This window comes from Malus sylvestris, chromosome 5 (genome assembly GCF_916048215.2).
Source record: "Malus sylvestris chromosome 5, drMalSylv7.2, whole genome shotgun sequence".
Lineage (NCBI taxonomy): Eukaryota > Viridiplantae > Streptophyta > Magnoliopsida > Rosales > Rosaceae > Malus > Malus sylvestris.
In genome coordinates this window covers 17,768,510-17,795,602 of record NC_062264.1, presented here as the reverse complement: position 1 = coordinate 17,795,602, position 27,093 = coordinate 17,768,510, and the positions used below count along the sequence as shown (strand labels likewise).

The 27,093-nt window shown below is 39.1% G+C and overlaps 1 protein-coding gene and 1 pseudogene across 2 annotated transcripts; both read right to left on the bottom strand.

Annotated features, from left to right (window-relative positions):
- Positions 1 to 3,226: 3,226 nt before the first annotated feature.
- Positions 3,227 to 19,158, bottom strand: LOC126622027 (scopoletin glucosyltransferase-like). Of its 2 annotated transcripts, XM_050290675.1 has the most exons (2): positions 19,141 to 19,158; positions 3,227 to 4,650 (listed from the first exon to the last, which is right to left on the bottom strand). In XM_050290675.1, exon 2 carries the CDS (start codon positions 4,368 to 4,370, stop codon positions 3,381 to 3,383), a length of 990 nt encoding a protein of 329 aa, XP_050146632.1. In that variant the 5' UTR covers positions 4,371 to 4,650; positions 19,141 to 19,158; the 3' UTR covers positions 3,227 to 3,380. The 2 variants fall into 2 exon arrangements, with proteins under 2 accessions (XP_050146632.1, XP_050146631.1); XM_050290674.1 differs by lacking the exon at positions 19,141 to 19,158 and having other exon boundaries at positions 3,227 to 5,006.
- LOC126622596 (scopoletin glucosyltransferase-like) lies at positions 12,065 to 19,316 on the bottom strand (annotated as a pseudogene).
- Positions 19,317 to 27,093: the final 7,777 nt, after the last annotated feature.

The following is a 27,093-nucleotide window of genomic DNA, read 5'->3' as shown; positions in this document are numbered from 1 at the left end:
ACTATCTCTCTCTCTTTTAAGAGAAACTAACTTAACATCGGAGATGCATTCGCCAAACCCCCAACATCTTGGGCGCGTGTGAGGCTTTGGCCTTGATTAAAGATGTTATTTGTTTTGTAGGTATAATTTCGTCAAGACCGAAGACGGTGGAATTTTTCTACCACAAATAAGAACTCCATAAGATATGAAAACAATAAGAAAGAACCATTTAACTGAGGAATATGAATCAGATCAATAAAAGAAAAATAAAAAAAAAAACTGTCCAATCCAATATTTTTCCAAGCACAGATTGTAATCGGATTCAAAAATAAGTATTCCTTGATCGAGTTTTCTAATGTGCATACCGAGTTTTGTGATCCATTTGTGTGGACGAGTATAGGCGGTTGGATTTTATCTCAACACTTGTAAACAAATCAATCAAAGACAACTTACAGTGAAACTGGGTCATAAATGACCCATCATTAAAAGTCGTTGAGCACAACAACAGTTTTTTTAACTAAAACTCTTTCGCTCCCCACAACAGTTACATTTGCATTAAACTTCTCGTCTCCACCACCCAAAACTCTCTCATGAATGATTTCAAACAAATTTCAATCAACTTCCATAGTGTTCGTAACTCAATCGAAGTTGTCCAATGTTTGTCATCTTCGGCGTGGCATTTAAAACTCAATCGACTTCCACACTGCTCGTTCAAAACTCAAGAGAAGTTCGTTCGAAATTGGTTCATAATTTGTCTAATCGGCTCTTCAGAAAGGACGTGGTGCTTGCTTGCTTCCAGTTGCGTTCAAAGTCCTTCGTTCCACGACGTCATACTTTCTTCCCCAAAAGTCAATTTGAATTTGGTTACTTGAATGCTTGTATTGTTATGTCTACATGCAAGATTCTAAAAGACGTTAGGCACTAGTCGGGCGGCGGTCAAGGACCTAGCGCCTAGACGGCTAGGCGGGGGCCTAGACAGATTAGACAGTTTTAAGTACATTTATTATATATTTTTACTATATAAATAAGTTAGACTTGAAAAAAGAAAAAGAAAGAATACAACATTACCAAAAACTACAAATAAATTGTCAAGTTGAACTTGGTCTATTTAGAACTGACAAGGATTGTCTGCCCTCCTAGTTGTGGTGCCCTTCCATGCCCTCCTATTTTGTGCGGTCACGGTTAAGCCACGTTAATATTTTATATTTTTATTGTTTTTTGTCTTATTATCTCATTAAAAAATTAATATAAAATGTTGACGTGGTTTAGCCGTGACCGCACAAAATAGAAGGGCATGGAAGGGCACCACAACTAGGAGGGCAGACAATCCTTGTCCATTTAGAACTTGTTGGTTGGCTGGGCGAGAGGATAGGACAAATTGTCAAGTTTGTCTTGGTTTTATCATTTTATCAAGTTGGTCTTGTTGTTTTATCAATCATTTCAATATTATATTTATTTTTCTACTCTTAAACCGAGTCTTGGCCTTGGTTTTATTAATCCCTTTATATTTTATTCATTTTTTTTCTTTCTCCGTGTCATCTTTTCCTCTCCCATCAGAGCAACTCCAGCGGATGCTGGTTGCTCGGGCGACAGGGGAGGAGAAAGGGCCTGAGGGCCGGTGGGAGCAGCTCCAGCAGGGAAGGGCCCGAGTGAGGGTGGGAGTCCTAGCGAAGGGGGGTGGGGAGTCGACGGGCCTGTGGCCCGAGGGCTTTGTAATTTTTTATTTTTTTTGTGTCAGAGAGAGAGAGAGAGGGGGGGTTTTATTATTTAAACAAACAAACAAAACTATTATTTTAATTGCTTATTGCCAGGGGGAAGGGTTCCAAGGGTGGAGATGTAAATGGCAATTACTGTTCATTAATGGTAGTTACTATTCATTTAAGGCAGTTACTGTTTAATAGGGTGGATTGAATAGTGGATTGCCAGGGGGAAGGGCTCCATGGGTGGAATTGCTCTCAAAACTTCCTCTTTTATCAATCTCTCACTCTACCATTTCAGTTTCTTATCTCAGAATGTCAATCATCGTCTTCCTTCTCTTGATTCCACACCTCTCCTACAACACATAGACAAAGTTGCAAGCTTCTTTCTTTGCTTCGCAATCCACCGTTCTCATTGCTTCACCACCTCACCGTTCTCATTGCCTTCACCACCTCACTGTTCTCTCCCACCTTTCATCTTCCCATCAGATCAGCAATGAGAGAAGTCGAGAGATGCAACGGCAACCAAAAACGATAGAGAGACTGCAAAAAAAGAACCGCTTGAATCACCGCCTAGAAAGCGCCTAGGTGGGCGCTTAACTCCTACCCAATTTTGTTAGACGATTTGGCCTAAATCGCGGCGGTTCTCTGTCGCCCAACACCTATGTGACCGCCTAGACCCATTTCTAGAACACTATCTACATGAGAGGGCAAATGAGGGAGTTCAACTAGCAATAAAAGAAAAGGAATCCTATAGGGAAGGGCTAACAACCTATCCCAAGCAAGTCATGTGCTAGGAGTCCTGCGTCAAAAGTTTAATGACTCACAGATTGCTGCCTTTAGGGCATCCTGCTTGGATGCTTAGAGCATGTCGATAAGTTGGCCTTCAATGGCTAATTGGTGCATGAGTTGCCGCTCCGTAGATTGGTTAATCAACAGGTGAAAGACCTAGAGGAACTCACCTATTTAGTCGGCTGTGAAGTGGCTCCATTAATGAAGAAGGATTTTTGCCTCATTATTGGGCTTCATTGTGACGAACCCTATGATATAGAGGTTGAGCCTTCCGACATTAGGCTTGTGACGAACCCTAAGATCTAATATGACCAAATCGAACGGTAAAATAAAATCTAATAGTCTAAATTTAAATCCAACATCTAAAACAATTTAAAAACATTCTTTCATGTGTTTCATATTCTTTTATAGTATTCCACGAGTTTCATGGGGTCGGTTTAGTGATTGTTCAATATTTAGGTAAAAATATTCATAAAATTAAATTAGGATAGTCTACATAATTTTTTTAAAAACAAAGTTACTTTAAGAAAAAAAAAATATCCTAAATTCATTCTTTAATAATTTTAGGTTAAAAATTTAACCCAGAGAGGTTGAAGCAAAAAAACTGTTTCTGATTTAAAATCTAAATTTTATGACTTACAAATTTTATATTTTAACCCAAAAGTTAGAGATGCTCTTAGAATTATGTTCTTTGGTTGGGCAAATATACGACCCTTAAGATAAATAAAATGCACCATAAAAATCTAATATCCGGGTCAAAAGAAAAACAACTAATCTTTTAGTCACACTCCTCAACATTGACCATTCTTTTATGAATTATGAGTAACTATTCTTACTACATTGTGTACAAAACATTATCAATCGGAAATATTCAGAAAGTGTGGTCCATCTGAATGTGTGATCCAACTCTAACTAGTGGGAACTCAACTCTTCAATTAAAGCATTCAAATCAGAGTGTGATGATCCTCCTTTCTCAATAGCCCTCTTTGCCTGCTCTGCAAGTTCCCTAGCTCTGCTTCTCATTTCATCTGCTTCCTCACCCACCATAATCCTCCTCACAGCTTTCTCAACAGCTTCCTTCTTCACGCTATCCCCCACAACCATAACCCATTTTTGAGCACCAACTCCAACACCAATTTTCAGCACTTGGGTCACCAGCTTCTCGTTGTAAAACTGCTCCGCCGACACCGGCCACGTCACCATCGGCAACCCGGCAGCGATCCCTTCCAACGTCGAGTTCCACCCACAGTGAGTCACAAACCCGCCAACTGCCCCATGATCAAGAATCAGAACCTGCGGGGCCCACCCTCTTATGACTAGTCCTTTCCCTTCCATCCTATCCTCAAACCCTTCTGGCAGCCAATCCTCTTTCTCCACGTCATACTCTGGTCCAGTCCTCACAACCCAAATGAAGTCCTGCCCAGAAGCCTCAAGCCCCATTGCAATCTCCATAAGCTGAGAGGCATTGAATTTAGCCATGCTTCCAAAACACACATAAACAACCGAATTAGGTTCTTTTGAATCAAGCCACTTCAAGAAATCGTGCTCGTTGATAGAAGCTGTTTTTCCTCTAAGTGCTTTTTCTTCATTGTTTCTAATGCATAGAGAAACAGGGCCAATATGCCAAGCTTTCATCCCAAGCACATTTCTGTAATAATCTGCATAAACCGATTCGAGCTCATAGAAACTGTTCACAACAATTCCATAGCTCGTTTTCTCAGCTTCCTTGGCCCGTTTGAGCATCCGGGTCAAGTCGTTTTCGATATTTTCCTTGACATGATCCGGAACTTGGGCTCGTGTCATCGTAATCTCACCAGGAAAATCCGGAATCACGAAAAGGTCCGAATCTGACAAAGTGTTCTTGAACGGCTCATACTTTCTAACAACATGTGAGGCAGCCATGGCAAAGAAACCAGTGCCATGAAAAATTAGCCTTGGAATATCAAACTTTGCAGCAGCATCAGTTGCCCAAGGAAAAAGCACGTCTGCCACAAGGCAACTAGGGTTTTCTTCGAACAGAAGCTGCTCGAGCGGTTCTTGAAGAAAGCTTGTAGCTTTGAGAAAATTGGTGCTTAATTCTGGTGAGGGGAGTGAGTCGAGATTCTCACACCCTTCTGGCAGACCGGCTTCTACAGAAGGGAACTTGATGGTTTTGATTTTGACTTCGATGCCGCCGGAGTAGGTTTTACTTGATTGGGTGGCTTCGGAGAATGTTGGGGCATTTAGAGGAGTGGTGACTATGGTGGTTTTTACTCCTTGGGATGCAAAGAGCTTGGCCATGTCTGAGATCGGTATCATGTGGCCGTGAGCCATGTAAGGGAAGAAACAGATGTGGAAATCACGGTTTTTGCTACCCATGATTATTGGGATTTCAATAGGGCTGCGGTGGCGGTGGCGTTGTTTGTGATGCGTGAAAACTCAAATGTATAGAAGGGGAGTATGTGAAGATTCTGATTCTTCACACTATTGACAGAAGGACAAAAGTTTGTCTCTCTCAATTGTAGACATCAGCCGGTATGTCATGTACAACAACGACCGGTTAAGTAGAGTAATTTTTTCCCATACGGTCTAGAGGCATTTTTCTTCATTTGTAGATGAGATGTCTTAAGTTCAATTTTCATCAAAAACGAATTTGAACCCATTTTTACTAGCTCATTAGGAAGCTTAGCCCATTGGGAGGCTTGCCCACTCTCCCACCTTTTTTATGTAGATAATATTGTTTGTTAAAAAATAAAAATGGTTTGTCTTTGACAATTTATTAGGTTAATGAGCATAGAATAAAATAAAAATGTTTATTTGTATATTTTGTTCAAGTGAAGTTACAAGATAGAGAATTCATGAAGAAAACTTGTTCCTTTTAATTCTACCATTTTTTATGGAGATTACGAGACATAAGTTTTCTTCATAATTTCTCCATCTTTTATAGTCACTTGAATAAAATTTACAAGTTAACATTCATATTTTCGTTCAACATTCATTAAACTTAATAAGTCTTATACATTGCTAAACATCAATTGAGAATATAAATTATATTGGAACCCTATTTTTAAAGAGGCAAATTTTGTTGTTGATGCCTTTGCTCGTCAAGGTCTTCTAATAACTGGTTGTCATATGTGAGAGCATCATATTCTTGATTTTGCTTCACATGCTTTTCGTTTTGATTTTGTTGGGAATGGTTGTATCGATCCAAAGGTTTTCTTTTTAATATATGATTCTTTTGGCTGAAAAAACCAAAAAAAAAAAAAAAAAATATATATATATATATATAGCTTGAAATTACCCACGTCAATGTCAAAAGCAATAGATTTTGGCATCTCAAAAGTCTCTCAGTGCCAGTGAGGTGTCTGTTGCCAGAGTCCAATTGCTAATCTTCATGCCATGTGGAAACTTAGGTAATTTTTATTTTTTATTTTTTTTGAGAACGAAACTTAGGTAAATTAGACATTTGGTATTTGGTATTTGGCGTTTTTTTCTTAAAAGAACGAAGCCTATTAGGGTTTTCAAGCAAAAGCAAATTGAGTAAGTATTTTTGTGATGTGCACAATTACATACATGTCATTTTGCCAAAAAGATATAAGAAGTTGTCGACCCACTCGTTCAGGATACACATGTTTTATACGTATCAAAAAAAAAAAGAGAACACTTGCTGGCCCAAGGTGGGACTTAAATTGCTCAGGCATTTGGGCGGGCTTTGATGGCCCACAAATTGCCCTCTTCAATATGGCCCACTGGAAATGCAATTTGAGGTCGAAGGGCAATTTATGAGCTCTTATCCTTGCCCTCCCACGTTCTCAATTAAGGGCATGTTTACGTATCCGTAATCGGAATGAAAATGTATAATTAAATTCCGATTACGGAGTACTCCGGTGTTTACTAAACATTGAGGAATCAAAAAAGCAATGGGGAGCACAAACTTTGGAATTCAATTCCTTGTATTGGTGGAATTGGATTCCTTAGATGTAGGTGGCAATTCAATTCCTGATTGCTTGGGCAATCGGAATGACACTTTTGTTCCCTTTATGTCACTTACTTTTTTTTTATTTCCAAGACTATCCTTTATAAACCCACTAACCCTAGTTTAATTATGCACAACTCCTTACTTTTTTTTATTTCCATGCTCATTCATATTATGCACAACTCCATGCTCATTCACATTATGCACAACTCCATGCATATGCTGAAGAGAAGAAACTACAACTTGAGTGAGAAAATTTAAATATTAAAGTAAATACTTAAATTTATAAATAAAAAATTAAACAAAAGTATTTTAGTGTGTCTATGAAATAAAAAAAGCAACTTAATCTTTTTTCTTACTATTAAAAATTATACCAAATTTTATTAAAAAAAAGTATATAAAATACTTGATTTGGGACAAGGGCATTTTAGTAATCATATTGGTTTATATTCCGATTGTGCTAAATTAGTAAACAGTTTTATGAAATTAGTGTCATTTCTATTCCAATTCTAGAACATTTAAATAAACAGCTTCAACATGAATCTGATTCTGAGTTCTCCTCATTCCAACTCCTCCTCAATTCAATTCCTCCTATTTTCATTACGGTTACGTAAACACGTCATAAATGATGGCCTTCTCTCAACCTCTCCACATCCCAAGAAAGTGGTACATGTAACAAAAATGGAAAATGATCTATGAACTGCTCCTTGCGTCTATAAAAAGACGAAGCCAGGTTGAAATGAAAGGGGGAGACTGACAACGAAAAGCTGAGAGAGAGTAGAGAGAGCAGCAGAGGAGAGACGAATGCAAACTGTAGAAATAGAAAGAGAGAGTCCTAACAGAAAGAGAAGAAAGGAGCAAAGGACTGCAATTATGTAGAACGTTCACAAGGAAGAAGAATCAAAAGTAAAAGTTTTATTTTTCTTTATTATTTGTTTCCTTACACAAATCTCCACTCATGGCACAAGACCATCGAAGCAAAGTTAGTTTCCCACGTGCTCTTACAAAGATTTGCTCCAGTGAAGGATCTCTCTTTATAACAAATCAAAATGGTGCCAATCGCTCTTCACTCTAGAAGCAACCTTCCCGTGATCTCACAAAGATACAAATATATACTAAGGCAATTGACTTGAGTACAAGTATCTAAAGTCCATGGTTACAAAACCTAGCCCATGAGAATCCTAATGGATTCTCCTACACTAACAACCCACTCAAACTTGGCGGTCTCGGAGTGGCAAGTTTGGAACGTAGATAATCAAAACGAGGCGTAGAGAGTCCTTTAGTGGGAACATTCGCAGGTTGGTCAATGGAAGGAATAAACTGGACTTTGTGAGTACCCAACTTGACCCGTTCACGAACAAATCGAGAGCATACTTGGTTTGAGATACATGGAGACAACAGAAGTAGGACGAACCTCAAAACCAAGAAAATAATGAATAGGCCCAAGATCTTTAATCTCAAATTCATTGCCCAAAAGATCCATTGAATCATTGCTAGTTAACGCAATATCATCGACATAAAGTAGTAAAATGAGATGTGTCATACCATGGTGAAAAGTGAAGAGAGATGGGTTAGCAAGACTCTGAATGAAGCCCTGGCGGAGGATAAATATACTAAAGTGCTGAAACTAAGCTCGGGGAGCCTGCCTGAGACCATAAAGAGCCTTGTGCAATTTACAGACATGATAGGGTTGTTGAGGGTCCACAAAACCAGGCGGTTGAACCATATAAACATTTTTATATAAACAACCATGCAAGAAAACATTTCTGACATCTAGTTGTTGAATAGACCACTCATGAGTAAATGCACAAGAGGAATAGTGGCAGGCTTAACAACTAGACTAAATGTCTTGTCATAATAAAACTCATATTGCTGGCAGCTAGACAAGTTTTACACAGCTCAATGAAATCATCTGCATTATACTTAATCCAAAAGACTCATTTGCAACCAACTAAATTCTGAGAGGGATGAGAGGGAATAAGAGACCACCCACCATTTTTAAGTAAAGCATTAAATTCCACGGTCATGGCTGTACGCCACTCAAGGGGACGTGAGGCCTGAGTGAAACAAGTGGGTTCAACGGAATTAGAGATGGACTCCGTGAGTGAATGGGGCAGTGGGTAACAAACAGTGTCGTTGGAACACTGTTTGGGTTGAGAGCGGGCAGTGTGTGATCTAGTCTCCATGGGCAGACAAGAAGGGCGCTGGTATAGTGGCCAGCTGAGGACTCAACAAAAGTTAGCTGGAAGGCTGCAGAGATGTTGGGCTTGATGGCATGTAGACTGACGCCACATGGCTCGCCGCGCTGGTCGGAGGGACAGAAGCAGGCGCACTGGGAGCGGGAACCACTGGGCTGGGTGCGAGAAGAAGTGGGCCGGGCTGCAAGATTGGATTCATAGGTGGAGTTTCATGAGAAGGCATGATGGGTTGGGCTCTAGGGGGAGGTGCGCTGGGCTGGGATCCATGGAGAGGTGCATGCGCAGGTTCCAAGAGAAGCAGAAAAGGAGGCAGAGCTGCAGGGGTAGCAGGTTGGGCAAGCGAAAAATTATTCTCATCAAACATGACATGAAAGATAAAAATCTGATTAATGGTTAGGTCTAGACAGCGATAACTTTTATGTTGAGGCTGTAACCTACAAAAAACAATTCTTTGGAACGAGGTTCTAATTTGTTAGTGATATAAGCTCCAAAATGCGAGTAACAAACACAATGAAACGTACAAAGGTGGGATAAATTGGGATGACGATCAAATTAGCGTAAATAGGGACTAGACCAACCCAAAACCAAAGAAGGAAGAAGATTAATAATAAAGACAACGGTGAGGGAGACTTCAACCCAAAGGGAGGGGGCGGCATGGGCAGTATTTAGGAGAAGACGGGTGACGGTGGATATATGTTGGCGCTTGCTTTTGGCCAAGCCATTTTGTTCAAGAGTGTGGAATCAAAAGGTAACTTGTGCAACTTAGAAAGTGCACATAGCTTACAGAAGGCCTTATTTATTTGCGACATAGAATCTAAAGACATCTTAGACAAAACTTCGGAAGACGAATGACCAAGATGGGAGTGCCACAAGGAGGAGGAAACGACATGAAAGGCCAACGGACGTGATGGGCTGACGGGATAAAGATGACCTTCACAACGGCCCTGAAACAACAAAGAACCACAATAAAAATCGAAAATTACTTAATGGAAGGAACATATAAGACATTATTTAATTTGAATTGTCGAGAACCTAATGTGAGAAAAGAAAACCCAATGTGAGTTATAGGAAGAAAAGCCTCGTTACCAACTTGGACAGTTTCGTTACCATTATAAGGAGATGAGTCATGAAGAGCGGCCCCATTGTTGGTCATGTGGTGAGTGGCTCTCATATTAATGTACCAAGTAGGATCATTAGCCGCACTAGGTGGAAAAACATGATAACCAACAATGAGGGGAGCGGGGCGATGCAGACGAGTAGAGACATGGTGGCCATGTGAGTTACAATAAATACACCAAAAATCAGGAGGAGCACTGAGGATACCTTGCTGATTAGGAGGATTAAACCCACAATTATTGGGCTACCATCCACCACGACCACCGCATCCACCGCCACGATGGCCATCACGACCCCATGCGGGCGCTGGTGAAACTCACCACGACCTCAATTTCTGGCACGTGGCAGGCCTTGTTGCTGCACGGCATCATGGGCTTGCACTTAGAAGGCAGCAACTTGGGGAGGATTGGGTTGCTGGTAATGGGCCTGCTCTGGCAGGAGAGGATGTATAGGATGCTGCAGGTTTTGATTAACGAGTTACTGTAGATGAGGCTGGCCCTCTGGCTGTTGCAGAGAAGTTTGACCCACGGACTGCTACATAAAATTGGCAGCGGGAGTAGGCCAAGGCTGGTTCTCAAAAGTTAAGAGCCGAGAACGTAGGTCAGGGAACTCCAGGAAGGGTGGAGAATTAATTACAGCTATGAGAAACATAGAATAATCAGGACCAAGACCTTTAAGGATAGAGCTCACCAAATCAGTATTAAAGACAGGTTGATTAATAGCAGCAGGAGAGTCAAATTAAAACTTAGCCTATTTAAGGTAGTCCGAGATGGTACGGGAGCCTTTCATAAGTGCCAAAAGTTGAAATCGAAGATTCGTGGCATTGGTGAGAGATTGCTGAGAAAAGTGCGCAAGACATTCCCAAATAGCTTTAGAGGAGGATTTTCCCAATTGCAGGAAAAAAATAGGCTTGGAAAGTGTAGAGGACTTGGATTGTCTGCCCTCCAATTTTGATGCCCTCTCCATGCCCTCCTGTTTTTGTGGTCACGGTTAAGCCACGTCAATATTTTATATTATTATTTCTTTTTGTTTTATTATTTTTATAAAAAAATAATATAAAATATTGACGTGGCTTAACCGTGACCACACAAAACAGGAGGGCACGGGAAGGGCACCGAAATGCGAGGACAGACAATCCAAGTCCAAGTGTAGAAGTCAGATAACTGACAACTAGTTAATCAGTCTGGAACCACGTAGCAAAAGCAGGATTTGGTGCAATGGGCTCTTTGTCAGTAGCATGAAGAGTGGTGTTAGGGACCGGAATAGAGCCATCCACATGGGCCAAATAAATTATGATGCAGAAGAAATGGCTTCATCTGACTAAGCCGAAGTAGGTAGTTGGAATTAGTGACTTTGAGAAAGTGGGCAATGTTGGGACCAAAGAGAGGGCCCAACATGGGTGGAGGATGACGAAGCCTAGTCGCAATGGGAGAAGCTAGGGCACGGTAAGAAGAGAGGAGGGGGGACGACTAGAAGTTAATTTGGAGGAAAAAGAGGCAAGGGTTTTGCAAGGAAAGGGAGACCCAAACAAGTGATACCATGTAGATTTATATTGTATTGATTTAATTGATCTCCTAAAGATACAAATATATACAAGTCAATTGATTAGGAGTACAAGTAATCTAAAGTCCACATGGATTTACAAAACCTAGCCCATGAGAATCCTAATTGGATTCTCCTACATTAACAAATCCTTCTCCGCTATCAAAGTGCTCTTCGAAATTAGACCAACAAGGTCAGCTTTCCGATGATTGTAGCAGTTTGGCATGCAAGAACAAAAATGGATCTTGCCAAAAGATGAGCATAGCAATTCTTGCCTTTTTTTTCAGAAGAACGTAACCAGTATGAATAGAAGGATGGTCGAGGTCTTCTTGCCATAGCATGTCTGCACGCAGACACGGACGTGCTAGAAAGTGAACTCCTCCAAGATGTTCAAAATCAGTGGCTCGGATCTACTCGTCAAGCATTTTCTCGGCGCAAAAGGTCGAAATCTACTAGTCAGGGAATTTCCGGTACAACAAGTCTATACGTGAAAATGACATCTCTACACCACGACATTTGTACGCTAAACACTACGAAAAAATTCTGTAGACAACGATGGTTTTGAAGACTGCATCTCGTGTAGAACAAGGAAGCAACCGCCAAATGACGATGTCATCATTAGTCCCTACTGTAGCAACAAGGAGAAAGTCCCCACTGCATCTCATTCAATTCCAAACGTCGACGGCTGCATGTTCTTCTTTAATCACAAAATGTGCAAAAGAAAGGACGTTCAGTTCAATTAAATTGTTTGGTGTAGGCTACTGCCTTCAAAGTTGTTATCTAATTCAAGGATTATAAATGCTAAGAGACGACCTGCAACAAAGAACAAGGATGAAGGTCCTCTTATTCACGTGGTCCCCCCACAACCCAGGTCCCGTCTGCAGAGTGATTAGGCTCTCAGAAGTCCAAAGTATACCGCAAGCGCGGTCTCTAAAAAGAAAAAAAGAAAAAAGGAGAATCCAAATAACTTTAGAGCTTCAGGAGGGGCTTATTTGGACTTGAAAGAGTTCATGTTCACAGAGAAGAAAAAAAAGCTTTCTAACAACTTCCCAAATTAATTGGGAAAGACACTCACGTGGCAACCTTTATTTATTTATTTATTTTTTAAAAAAAAGAAAAAGAAAAAGAAATCGATAGCTCTCCAATGTGAAATCATGTGGTTTCTTTTATAAATTTGTGCCTCTTGCCAAAGAGATTGTAAATTCTACAAGAAGAAGAAAGAAGTCTGCAAACAAAGTTCCCAATTTTATGAGGAATGCTGCTCACATGGGATATTGCCCCACCTTATGGCACAAAATTGCATGAGTTGAAACTGCACAAGGCATCAAACACTCCAAATGGCACAAAGTCCTTACCTGCATAAACTGAAACTACACAAGGCATTAAACGCTCTAAATGGCCCAAAGCCCTTACGTGCACGAGCTGAAACTATACAAGGCATTAAACACTCCAAATGGCCCAAAGCCCTTACGTGCACGAGCTGAAACTACACAAGACATTAAACACTCCTTGCATGCACGAGTTGAAACTGCACATGACACCAAATCCAAGCAAACAAAATTTTCTTTTTCAATGGGTCATTGACTGATCAATGAAAACCACGAACTACATTGGTTTGATTCCACCAAGGACACGTAGGCAATCTAGTACCACATCCTAAATGCAATTGCAAAACAAAAATACCAACACCCCGGTTTTACCATGAGCTCAACAAATCACAACAGTTAGATTCCGGTCCATGCACAAGTTTGGGACGCAAAGTCCGCATCTTAGAAACACCCTTACAAAGAAAGAGACAAAAATTTATAATCTAAAGTTCTCTCTTGTGAAATCCAACCAATGCCATGTTTAGGATTTTATATCGAACTACTTGTAAATTATATGAAGATTTTTCTATGTAATCAAATATATATTTCATTATATCTAGCTTTGTGTGATACTCACAAGTTAATAAAGGGGAGTTAAAGAAAATTGGATCCTTACCCCAACTTTCTCTAACCCTTTGGCCAAATATGAGTTTTAACCCAACTTTATGGCAAATTTAGGCTAGAATTCCACCTGGATTAGTGGGTGGCCCACCATATGTGCATATTTTTTTCAGTTTAATATTTATCAATGTTCTAAAAATCGGCCTAGGTGAAAGCCCCATTGCAATCTCCTTAAGCTAAGAGGCATTGAATTTAGCCACGCTTCCAAAACACACATAAACAACCGAATTAGGTTCTTTTCAATCAAGCCACTTTAAGAACTCGTGCTCCTTGATAGAAGCTGCTTTTCCTCTAACTGCTTTTTCTTCATTGTTTCTGTTGCACATAGAAACAGGGCCAATATGCCAAGCTTTCATCCCAAGCACGTTTCTGTAATAATTTGCATAAACCGATTTGAGCTCATAGAAACTGTTCACAACAATTCCATAGCTCATTTTCTCAGCTTCCTTGGCCCGTTTGAGCATCTGGGTCAAGTCGTTTTCGATATTTTCTTTGACATGATCAGGCACTTGTGCTCTTTGTTGGTGCTTAACCTCTTTGAGCTGATTTCCTGAAGCCAAAGTTAGAGTTTTGAATTCAATTTTTATAAGGCTTAATTCGGATGTAATGAGAGTCGTTGGATCATAGTCCAAGTAGGTTGTCCCTCTAGCCTAAGATTTAAGTGATAGATTATAAAATGTGTAATCATCTCATAGGGTGATGGAATCAAAGGCTAGGATTTGTTCTTGTTGTAAGTTGTTAGAGAAGAATCTCTCATCTCTCTCCTCTAACGGTTATATTTGGTTGGAGGTGAATGGAATGGTAATCAAAACCTTCATCACTCTCGTAGCACCATTGCTGCATATTCTCTGCAATTCTCTCTTCCCAAACAATCCAAAACTTCATAAAACTCAATACTAAAAGCTATGAATGCTAACATGGCTTCAGAAACTAGAATTGATTCGAGTTGTGTTTGAGCTCATTTGATGATCGAGATTGTGCGATTTCTTGAATCCAATGTCTAATATGGCAAGATCGAGTACAGGTGAGCTTTGTACTCCAATTTTCAACGGAGAAAACTATGAGTTCTAGAGTATTCGAATGAAAACTATTTTGAAATCTCATGGATTGTGGGATTTTGTTGAAAACGATTTCGATACTTCAGATCTGAAGAAAGAGAATGAGGAGATCGAAGATGAAGATAAAAAGGCTGAGATCACTGGAGTAGAAAAGCTCCTGATGACTGAAATCCTGATGAAGGATGCTCACGCACTTGGGTTGATCCAAGGAGCTATTTTAGATCAAATTTTCCCCAGAATCGTGAACGAGGAGGCCTCAAATGGTGCTTGGGATATTCTGAAGCAAGAGTTCAGAGGGGACAAGCAAGTAAGGAGCGTAAAACTAGAAGGTTTATGTCGAGAATTTGAATATAATCGTATGAAAGATAGTGAATCCTTATCTGCATATCTTACTAGACTGTTTAATATAATGAATCAAATGAAGAATTATGGTGAGGATCTATCTAGGGAAAAAATAGTGCAAAAATTATTGATTAGTCTGCCAAGATCATATAACCCTATTTGCTCTATAATTGAACACTCCAAGGACCTTGAGACTCTTGAGGTTCAGGAGGTTGTAGCTTCTCTGAAAAGTTTTGAACTCAGACTAGATAGACATGCTTAAAATTCTACAGATATGGCTTTTACAAGTCTAAATGTTGGAGCCAATAATCTCAAAGGAGGAGGTTTTCTGGAAATCAAAAGTTTCAGAAAAACTGGAAATCCAAAGGGAAGAAATGGGATAATAAGCCCAATTTTACTCCCAAACCAAATGTCTCTCATGATGGAAACAAAACTGCTTGTAAACATTGTGATAAATCGCATAATGGCAAGTGCTGGTTTGAAGGAAAGCCTAAATGCACAGGTTTTGGGAAGTTTGGGCATATACTTAGAGACTGCAATGGAAATAAGGGTATACAGAAAGTATATATGTAAACCAGGTTGAAGAAATTGGTTCCTTGTTCTATGCATGCAATGCAGTGACTGATATGAAGGTGAATCATTCATGGTACATTGACAGTGGTTGTAGTAACCACATGACAGGTGATGAGAGATTGTTAGTCAATATTATGATAAATTTGACTTCTAGAGTGAAGTTGGGGACTGGAGAAATTGTTCAGGTGGCAGGAAATGGAACTCTAGTGATAAAGACTAAACTAGGAAGAAAACACATTCAAGAAGTGATACTTGTCCCTGGACTTGAGGAGAATATTCTCAATGTTGGACAAATGATGAATCATGGCTATTATCTGTTGTTTGGTGGAAATGTGGTGAATTTCTTCAATGGTTGTCACTTGACAACTTGGTGGTTAGAGTGCAGATGACAAATAACAGATGCTTCCCTCTTACAATGATGCCTACAAACCAATTGGCATTGAAGGCAAGTGTGACACATTGTTTACACATAGAGCATAAGAGACCAGGACATCTAAATGATAGGAGCATCAAATTGCTTGAAAACCAAGAAATGGTTCATGGACTGCCTAAATTGGAGAAGACTTATATTGTATATGAAGGCTACATGCTAGGAAAGCAATATAGAGATTCATTTCCCTCATAATCCACTTGGAGAGCTAAATTTCCATTGGAATTGGTTCATACAGACATATGTGGACCAATGCAAACTGAATTTATCTATGGCAATAAGTACTTCATTTTGTTCACTGATGATTGTACCTGAATGTCTTGGGTATACTTCCTCAGGAACAAATCAAGTGCATTTGAATGTTTCAAAAAGTTCAAAGCAATTTCTGAGCTGCAGTGTGGATACAAAGTGAAATGTCTCAAGAGTGATAGGGGTGGAGAGTTTCTATCAACTGAGTTCGACAAGTACTGCAATGAGCTTGGAATTTAGAGACAGTTAACCATGGCATACTCCCCCCAACATAATGGAGTGGTTGAGAGAAAGAATAGGACTATGGTGGAGATGGCAAAGTCTATGATGCATGAAAAAGGTTTTCCTTTTGCACTTTGGGCAGAGGTTGTGAACACTACAGTCTACATACTTAACAAATGTCCCTCCATGTCTTTAAAGAAGATGACTTCATTTGAGGCATACAGTGGCAGAAAGCCAGGTGTTGCACACCTAAAAATCTTTGGATCATTGGGCTATATGCATATCCCTTCAACATTAAGGCATAAGCTTGAAGAACATAGTCACAAATGCATTTTTGTGGGCTAGAAAACCTGTGAGAAACGGTATAGGTTGTTTGATCCAATTTCCAGAAAGATTATCTTGTCTAGAGATGTTACTTTTGATGAAGATGTCTCATGGGAGTGGGAACACATAGAGAAAGGTGAAATGAGAGTTCCTATGGTTGTTGAGTATCAAATGGCAAATTGCAATGATGGTCAAAAGTAGATTGAGACTTGTGAGCCAAGTTAATCCTTGAACACATCATCTCAAGTGAATGAAGTTGGTACTCTATTGAGTGAGAGTGATTTTGGAAGCTCTCAAGCAATTGACCACACACCACAGAAATTGAAGAATATCAATGAGATCATGGCACATTGCAACATGTGCATTGTAAAGCTAGAAAGCTATGAAGATGCTGCTATAGATGAGTCATGGAAGAATGCCATGAAATTTGAGCTGGAGATGATTAAGAAAACAGGACATGGCAGCTAGTCGACAGACCATTTGACAAGCCAATCATTGGTGTTAAATGGGTCTATAAAACTAAGTTTAATCTGGATGGATCTGTGCAAAAGAACAAGGCCAGACTAGTGGCAAATGGCTACTCCCAAAAGCCTGGGATAGACTACAATGAAACATTTGCCCCAGTAGCAAGGTTAGACACTATTAGAACCTTGATAGCACTTGCTGCATAGAAAGAATAGAACCTATATCAATTGGATGTAAAGTTTGCCTTTCTGAATGCAGTTTTGAATGAAGAGGTTTATGTTGAGCAACCACAAGGATTTGTGAAGGAAAATAAGGAAACCAAGGTGTATAAGTAGAATAAAGCATTGTATGGGTTGAAGTAGGCTCCAAGAACCTGGTATGATGAGATAGACCCATACTTCAACAATGCAGGTTTCAAGAAGAGTTCAACTGAAGCAACACTCTATGTCAAGACTAGTGAAGGCTCATATATTATTATCGTCTCACTCTGTGTGGATGATATTATATACACTGGAAGTTGTCCAAAATTGCTCAAAGAATTCAAAAGTGACATGATGAGGCACTGTGAGATGACTGATTTGGGACTGCTTCATCACTTTATTGGCATGGGGGTTATACAAACAGAGAAAAACATTTTTATACACCAAAAAAAGTATGCAATGAAGCTTATTGAGAAGTTTGGAATGAAAGATTGCAAGTTTGTGGGAACACCACTTGCTGTGAGTGAAAAGTTATGCGAGGTGGATGGCAGTGAGGCAGCATTTGAAAGTGAATATAGAAAGCTTATAGGTAGTTTGTTATACCTGACTGCTACAAAACCAGATATAATGTTTGCTTCTAGCTTACTTGCAAGATTCATGCATGATCCCACAAAGAAACATATGGGAATAACTAAGAAGGTATTAAGATACATCCAAGGTACTTTTGACTTTGGAATTGAGTTTGTGAAAGGGAAGGCAACCATTTTGATAGGGTACTGTGACAATGACTGGGCTGGAAGTGAGGATGACATGAGAAGTACCTCAGGGTATGTGTTTTCATGGGCTTTAATCAAACACAACAAAGTGGTTTTATTAACAGAAGAAGCAGAATATGGGTGCAACAGCACTACATCACAGGCAAAATAGCAAATATTTGTGCTTGAAGACTTTGGTGAGGAACAAGTGGAAGGCACACCAATTCTGTGTGACAACACTTTTGCTATAACAATGGCAAAGAACCCAGTTTTCCACCAGAAAACTAGGCATATTTGCAGAAAATTCCATTTCATCATAAAAGCCATCCAAGCAAAGGAAATTGAACTGGTTTATTGCAAAACAAAAGACTAGATTGAAGACATACCCACCAAGACCTTGCCAAATGATCGATTTGCTTGCCTAAGACAACTACTTGGAGTGAAATCAGCTAAAGGGTTAGAAGGGAATGTTGGTGCTTAACTTCTTTGAGCTGATTTCTTGGAGCCAAAGTTAGAGTTTTGAATCCTATTTTTATAAGGCTTAAATAAGATGTAATGAGAGTCGTTGGATCATAGTCCAAGCGACCTCTCTCTCTAGCCTAAGATTTAAGTGATAGATTATAACATGTGTAATCATCTCATAGGGTGATAAAATCTAAGGCTAGGATTTGATCTTGTTGTAAGTTGTTAGAGAAGAATCTCTTTTCTCTCTCCTCTAACGGTTATATTTGGTTGGAGGTGAATGGAATAGTAATCAGAACCTTCATCACTCTCGCAGCACCATTGCTGCATTTTCTCTGCAATTTTCTCTCTTCCCATACAATCCGAAACTTCATAAAACTCAATACTAAAAGCTATAAACGCTAACACTCTTGTCATCGTAATCTCACTAGGAAAATCCAGAATCACGAAAGGGTCCAAATCGGATAAAGTGTCCTTGAACAGCTTATACCTTCTCATATTATCTAAGGTAGCCATGGCAAAGAAACTAGTGCCAAGAAAAATTAGCCTTCGAATAAACTTTGCTGCAACATCAGTTGCCCGAGGAAAAAACACGTCTACCACAAGGTAACTAGGGTTTTCTTTGGGCAAAAGCTGCTCAAGCAGGTTTTAGAGAAAGCTTGTTGCTTTGAGAAAATTGGTGCTTAATTCTGGTGAGGGGATTGAGTCTAGATTCTCATACCTTTCTGGTAGACCGACTTCTACAGAAGGGAACTTGATGGTTTTGATTTTGACTTCAACGCCGTCGGAGCAGGTTTTACTTGATTGGGTGGCTTTGGAGAATGTAGGGGCATTTAGAGGAGTGGTGACTGTGGTGGTTTTTACTCCTTGTGATTTAAGGAGCTTGGCCATGTTGGATATCGGTATCATATGGCTGTGAGCAATGAGAGAGAAGAAACAGATGTGGAAATCACGATTTTCGCTACCCATGATTATTGGGATTTACAAATGAAGATGGATGGAGTAAAGTCCAAGGGCTATGGTTGCGGTGGTGGTGGCGTTGTTTGTGATACTGTTGACCCTAAAAACTACCAAGCCTACGTGGCGCGCAGGCTAAGTAATTAATAAGCTAACTACGTCCTTTGGTTATGTGCGGGGCGTACCAACTCGTTGGCCGAGTTCGGCCGGGGAGTAAAATATGTTGATGTGGCATTGGGCGCGCTGCTGACTTCTTGATCTTACAACTGCGGCTGAGGAAGGAACACGTCTCGGCTTTCGGGTTCTAGAGCCTGAAGACAAGGCTGCTAGTTTTGTGAAGTGCAATATCAGATTCGGCTTTCAATGTGCAGAATGTAGTAACCCGGTAACACCTCACTTCACCAAGAAGGCTGATGAAATGACCTTTGCCAACAAGGACTCGAAAATTCTTGTCGACCGAGACTTGGATAGGTAATCAGTTGGCCGAGAAGCAGTGTTGTTTATCCAAACTGAAGGTGCTCCTTGATTGGCTGATTCTACGGCTTCAGTGCTGTTTATCCAAACTAAAGACATCGCCAGTTGCCTCCACAATGTTGTTTATACAAACTGAAGATGTGTTGGCGGAAAAAAGAAAATAATAATGTCAAGGTTGTTGAGAGGTTTCGTGTAGAGCGAGAGTTTGCACAGGGTAGTTTGTGTGTTGAATTGAAGAGAGCCTAAATGATGCAGCGCACCTTGTATTTATAGCATTCATATCTTTTGCTTAGCATGGCCGAATACTTTTGTAGAGTTCAACTGCAACTCTTAACTCGCAGAACTGAAATACTGATCTGTGGCATAGGCTAAAGCCTATCTTCTAGATGGCTACTCGTGATTTTCTGACAAAATGAAAGCCTATCCAACCAAAAGCCTTCTTATCTCATCATCATAGCCTAGCCTACTTAGGCTTCTTATCTCACCATCATAGCCTAGCCTACCTAGGCTTCTTATCTCATCATCATAAATTCCATCACCTTTACACCCATCCATGCATGCATCCTGATCCCTGTTCGCTTTTTACAAATTATCACCATAATTTAAAATGGATAATAATTAATTCAAAATCCAACCCCATTAATAGCTTCCAAGTGACGTCATAATATTGTCTTGTCCTGCATGTTTCATTATCTGATACCGTGCATATCTTAGATTTAGAGTAATATTAGGTTCAAATAATTTAATATATTACTAAGAGATAATATCATGATTAAAATCACAATATTATTTCTCAATAATAATGAAAAATCATTTCAACCACTTTGTCGTTCAACGGTCTAAAATCATGCTCATTCAACGGCTTCGATTACCCGGGCCGATAATGTAAAATTGGGTCAAAACAGATACATGAAAGCTCAATTACATAGAAGTGGAGTGTGAAGATTTTGATTTTTCCCACTATTGACTGAAGGACAAAAGTTTGTCTCATGTGAAGATTTTGATTCTTCCCACTATTGACAGAAGGAGAAAAGTTTGTCTCTATCAATTGTATACATTGGCTGGTATGTCATGTACAACAACGATCGGTTAAGTAGAGTAATTTTTCAAGAGATTGTTAGGTCATCTCTAACCGAAGGCTGGCCAGATGACTCGTTTTAGCCCTTTGGCCCTCCAAGATATTAATATTTTAATGAACAATGTAGGGCCATATTTGCCTCCATCTCCAACCGAGGGCCAAAGGACTAGAGGGCTCATTTTAGCCCTGTCACAAAAAACCATCTCCAACCGATGGCCAAAGGCCTATAGTATGAAATGTGAAGAATTGAAATAAAATGAGGCAAGACAATATGGAATGGTGAAAAAATATGTGAGAAATGGTGTAGGAAAAAATTAGAAATTAAAAAAAAAATTCCAAAAAAAAGTGGGCTGTTAAGAACAAAACAAAAAAATGGGCTGACACCAAAAATTGAAGGCCCTAAAGTGGGTTGAAATAAGAAAAACACAAAAAGGGAATCGGGCTGGGCAAGTGAAAAGTAAAAAAAAAAAATCAAAGTGGGCTGGTTGGCTGGCTGAAGATGGCCAGCCCTCTGGCCCGTTCAGATTCCATGGGGCCCACGAGTCCTCTGGCCTAGCCCTAGGTTGGGGACGATTTTCGGGCTATTTTTGGCCCTCTGGTGCTCTGGACAGTTCAGTTGGAGATGGCCTTAGGGGACCCCCTAAGGGTCCTCTAGAATTGGTTTGTCTTTGACAATTTATTAGGTTTAATGAATGTTAAATAAAAATTAAACCTTAATTTGTTTATTTTGTTCAAGTGAAGATATAAACTAGAGTATTCGTGAAGAAAACTTGTTCCTTTTAATTCTATGATTTTTATGGAAATTACGAGACATAAGTTTTCTTTGTGATTTCTCCATCTTTTATAATCACTTAGTACTAGTTCAGTGATATTCCTCTTCACTTGTAAGTGAAAGGTCTTATGTTCGATTCTCGCTAAAGACAAATTTGAACCACATTGTTAGTAGTCCATTGTGAGGCTTAGACCACTCCCTTTGCTTTACAGTAAATAATGTCATTTGTTCAACAAAAAAATAATCACTTGAATAAAAGTTGTAAGTTAACGTTTATATTATCGTTCAACATTCATTAAATTTAATGAGTTTTATACATTCATAAACATCAATTGAGAATATAAATTATATTGTCTTTATGATAATGACGTATTAATAGCATCTGCAATGCGTGATGTGGTAGAAACTAACACACAAATTAAACCCTATTAAGATAGTTGTAGTACGCGTAAGTAGGGATCGTTCTAGGCCGGGGATTAACTAGGGACGCTAATCAACACAAATTAAACTTAAAAACTGAAACTAGACTCAAGCAACTCAAAATAAGCTAGACTGACTCAAATAACACAAAACTAAGTTGAATTTACTCAAAACAATAACTAGAATGTAGTTTGGACGAAAATTGAACTCAAAATACTCAAAACAATGTAAAACAACCAATCTAGACAATTTCTAACCTAAGTACATGAAATAGAAAGGGGGGGTTTGTTTTTGACGAATTTAAGACTAAAACTAAACAGATTTAAAGACTCTAAATACTTTGGACGAAATTGGTGATTTAAAGGGTGAATGGCTAGTTAGAGGGTCCTTCTCCACACATGACACACATGCATACAAATCGATTTCTAGTTATTCTTCCAATAAACCATTAATGACAATGCCCCAAATTAATCATGAGAAGCACAAATTAACTTTCAGATTTTCCTAAATTCATTGAATTGGACTCAGCGACGCAACCAAATTATTCTTATCAAGTTTCCTACATGAACTGCATAATAGAGATACGTATCAAAGATCATTAAGTTCTATGAAAATTATAAGCATTGACAAGGCATTCATAACTATGAACTGCATGATACTCCTGCCAATAATTCACTTAACACAATCATGATTAGTGACTTTTACTACTTGTGAATATAAGTTCATAACGATTAGGTGAAATTCCCTTATACTCTAGCATCAAATTCATGCATGCAAACTAAGTAGGCCTCCTTAATCAACACACAAGAACAAGTTATCAATCAAACTTGCATTCACGATTTATGAAATCATAACTGGAAGTACTCAATTCATATCACATACATGTTCATGGCTTCGAATTCTCCTCTAACTAAAACGAAATTAGTTCCACATGTTCAACATAATTGAAAACCAAATTAAACTAAACATTGGACTAAAACTAAGGATAGAAAGAACCAAAAAACACTCAAGCACTCCAATGGCAGATTTGGCACAATCCTTAGCTGCTAGGCACGGCACAAGTCCTCCTTCCTCCCTTGCAAAGCTCGACACAAGTCTCTGAAAGAACTCAGAAACTTGCGACACTCATGTATATTTTCCTCTCTGATTTCTCTATTGTGTGTTGTGTGAATTATGGTGAGAAAATATGTATTTATAGGCTAGGGTTTCGGCACAAAGTAGTGGAGGAGAAGGATTACACAATCCTAAGGGAATAGGACTAGGAAATTTGGCACAAAGCTTCTAGAATGGAATATTTGGCAGATTTCTAGAAGCTTAAGGATGAAAGGGTGCAACACTCTTTTAGGCAAAGGATAGGGCTTTTAGAAAGGGGTATTTAGGTGATTTAATGTGCAATTGATTCCACCTTGCAGCTGGAATTAAGGTATGATAAGATTAGGATAGGATAAGATAAGATAAGGTTAGTTTGGATAAGATAAGGTTTTGGATAATGTTCCTTCCTTTTAGTTAATTCCTTATCTTCTTTGTCTCGACTTTATTTTCTTCATCTCTTCAACATATTTCTAGCCTCTTGAACTTCAAAAACATCCATCCACCTTGCTCCATTATTGGCCCAAAACTGCTCTAAAATGCTACAAATTGCACTTTCTTGCCAACGTTGTTATTTGAACCTGAAAACACATGAAAATAGCTTAAAACACTCTAATAAGTAGAAACTAGCTATGAAAATGCTAGAAAACAAGCTAACTAAGTCGCATAAATATGTTCCTATCAATGCGCTTGAAATTGCCCACGTCAATGAGAAAATTTTCATTGTGACTGGAATACGGGTGGTACATCACGTGTTTTTATATAAGTGGTGGAAAATTATATTTTTTAAGTTATTAACTTTTTAACACATATATCTCACAATTTGTATAGTGCATGGCACATGGTGTACCACCCTGTGTACTAACCACACTGAAAAATCTCTCCACGTCAATGTGCAAAGCAATACATTTTGGCATCTCAAAAGTCTCTCAATGCCAGCGAGGTGTCTATTCCCAAAGTCCAATTGCTAATCTTCATGCCATGTGGAAACTTAGGTTAATCAGACATTTGGCATGAAATTTGGTACTTGGTATTTGGTATTTGGAGTTATTTAAGAAGCCTATTAGAGCAATTCCACCCTTAAAAAACGCGCCAGCACCCAGCCCATTTAATTCACTCAGTGAATAGTGATAGACCCCAATGAACAGTAATAGGCCAAATGCATCTCCACCCCTAAAACTAAATAGCCTAGTCAATTTTATTAAAATATTATTAATTTTTATTATAAAATAATAATTTAATTTCTAATTTCTAACATTATCCCTTATTCTTCTTCCCACTTTTCACTCTCCCACCGGAACTCTCTCTACATTTCGCTTTGTACGCCTACCAAACTACTCACCACACCAACACTCCCCCAAAAATGGACCTCCTCCTCCTGAAAAAGACCCTTTTGGGTCTCTTTGTTGCCGTGATTGTCGGCATTGCCATTTCAAAACTCCGCAGTCATCGCCTCACCATCGGTCGTCGCCATCGCCATCGTCGCCGTGATCATCGCCCCACCAACCTCGCCAAGAAATTCAACGACTGCTTCCTCCTCCGCATGGGGCAACTCAACCTGGTCGTCGTCTCCTCGCCGGAGCTTGCCAAGGAGGTGCTCCACACCCAGGGAGTTGAATTCGGGTCGAGGGAGGCGTGGCGGTATCGCATGGTGTCATGTAGGTCAGGCAAGAGCTTAGCACATTTTGAGCTGGCCTAGAGACCAGCTTGGGCTGGGTGCTAGCCTATCTGCTAGGCTGGAGTGGATTGGTTGGGTGTCGGCCTAAAGGTTCCCCGGTGGAACTGCTCTTAGGGTTATCAAGAAAAAGCAAATTGAGTAAGTATTTTTTGTGATGTGCACAATTACGTACATGTCATTTTGTCAAAGATATCAGAAGTTGTCGACCTACTCACTCAGAATGTGCATATTTTACACACACCAAGAGAACGCCAGACAGCGTAAGGGTAGACTAAAATTGCTCGGGTAAATTGCCCACTATAATATGGTCCGCTGGAAATGCAATTTGAGGTTGAAGGGCAATTTTCGGTCTCTCAGTGCCAACAAAATGGGAGGAAGATTCTCTCCCCTCCTAATCTCTCTCCCCTTCCCTCCCCTCCTATTTAAACAGTTATGATTAAGCCTGTTGATGCACAAAACCGGAGGTCTTGGAACAATGTAAATCCGACCGTGAATCTGCAAGAAAGTGAATAACACAAGATGTATCGTGGTTTACCCCAATGTTTGGGTTACGTTCACACTGATATTGTATTTTTCTAAGAGGATTGTGAGGGAGAGAGCCTCTGTAATGTGAGTGAGGCTTTGAGAGGGTGAGGGGGCTTGCTCTGAATATGAGAGCCCCTCCTAATTGTGAGGGTGAGGAGTCCCTTTTATAGAATAAGGGCTCCTCACTTATTACATATTTGCCCCTTCATTTATTACATAATTACATTTGAGTCCCCCGAGTATTTATACGAGATCTAAATACGGAGGCCCTAAGTATGGTACAAACAAAGCCACACCACCATCTTCTATTAATTTTTTTAATAGAGAGAGAAAGACAAAAAGAAAACTGTGACAGGAGCGGAAAAATGAGTATTTTATAAATAATAGCCAAAATTTAACACCCAATTTCATAAATATCACTTTTTATTAAAAAAAATTCAAATATAACAGAAAATCCACTTAAATAGATAAAAATACCCTTAAAATTAAAACCAAATAGACATAATTAAGTGGCAAAACCCTCACCCAATTAGTTTTGATTGGTTTGTGAGGTCTGGTATAATTCAGAACTTCCTAATAGGGGTTATAGATTAATTATATTTGCGGCGAAGAGAAGCAAGAATTAAATTGGAAAGATCCTCCTGTGAAAACTGTTGTTGTTTTAAACTGTTATCCAACAAATTTTAGAGAAATTTGTAAGCACAATTAGATTGCCATTTGATTTCAATGAGTTAGAAACCTCAACTAATGTCATGTGTGCTAAGATGATTGTAAAGCATATTCTACTGGGATGATATTGTATCAACGGTAGCATTTGAGTTTCAAACATGAGAGTCAAATTTTCAAGTTTGTACTCAATTAGTTGGTTGTTGAACACTCGGAACTGTTCCACGACGTTTACCAACTCCCCTCTCCGTCTCGCACTTTTAACAACGATATAGAGGAGATCTTTTCAAGTGTTTTCCTTTTATGTATGAATGAGTTTTTGGATTTTTTTTTGGGTATTTAGGTCTATTCACATGAGTTTTTTTGTTATATTTGAAAGTTTTCATAAAATGTGACATTTATAAAATTGAGTGTTAAATTTTGGTTATTATTAATAAATACTCGAAGAAAAAGGGATAAAAATAGGAATGAAGAGAATTCTACTTCATATATCTGTTGCTAGAGCTCAATTGCTAATCTTCATGCCATGTGGAAACTTGGGCTAATTAGACATTTGGCATGGAATTTGGTATTTGGCCTTTTTTTACTAAAAGATAGAAGCCTTTTAGGGTTTTAAAGCCAAAGCAAATTGAGTAATTATTTTTGTAATGTGCACGCTTACGTACATGTGATTTTACCAAAAGATATAAGAAGTTGTCAGCCCACTCGCTTATGATGTGCGTGTTTTACACATACCAACACAAAAATGGGAGAACGTCTGCTGGCGCAAGGTCGGACTTAAATTGCTCGGGCAATTGGGCGGGCTTTGCATGGTCCACAAATTGCCCTCTCCAATTTGGGCGCTAGAAATGCATTTTGAGGTTGAAGGGCAATTCTCGAGCTCTTGACCTTACCCTTTTACAACAGGTGGACTTGCACTTAGGTCACATAATCAATTGCATCTCAACTCTCGAGGCTTCCGAATATTTTAAATATATTTATATTTTGATTTATTACAAATATTAAATATAAAACGTAAATAGTAATTAACCTTATAAATTTATTTTTAACTTATGATTTGACAATTGATTTATTTCCATAAAAAGAA

Excerpts from the sequence above, each read along its gene's own strand:
- LOC126622027 (XM_050290674.1), bottom strand. The coding sequence starts at position 4,826 with ATGGGTAGCAAAAACCGTGATTTCCACATCTGTTTCTTCCCTTACATG.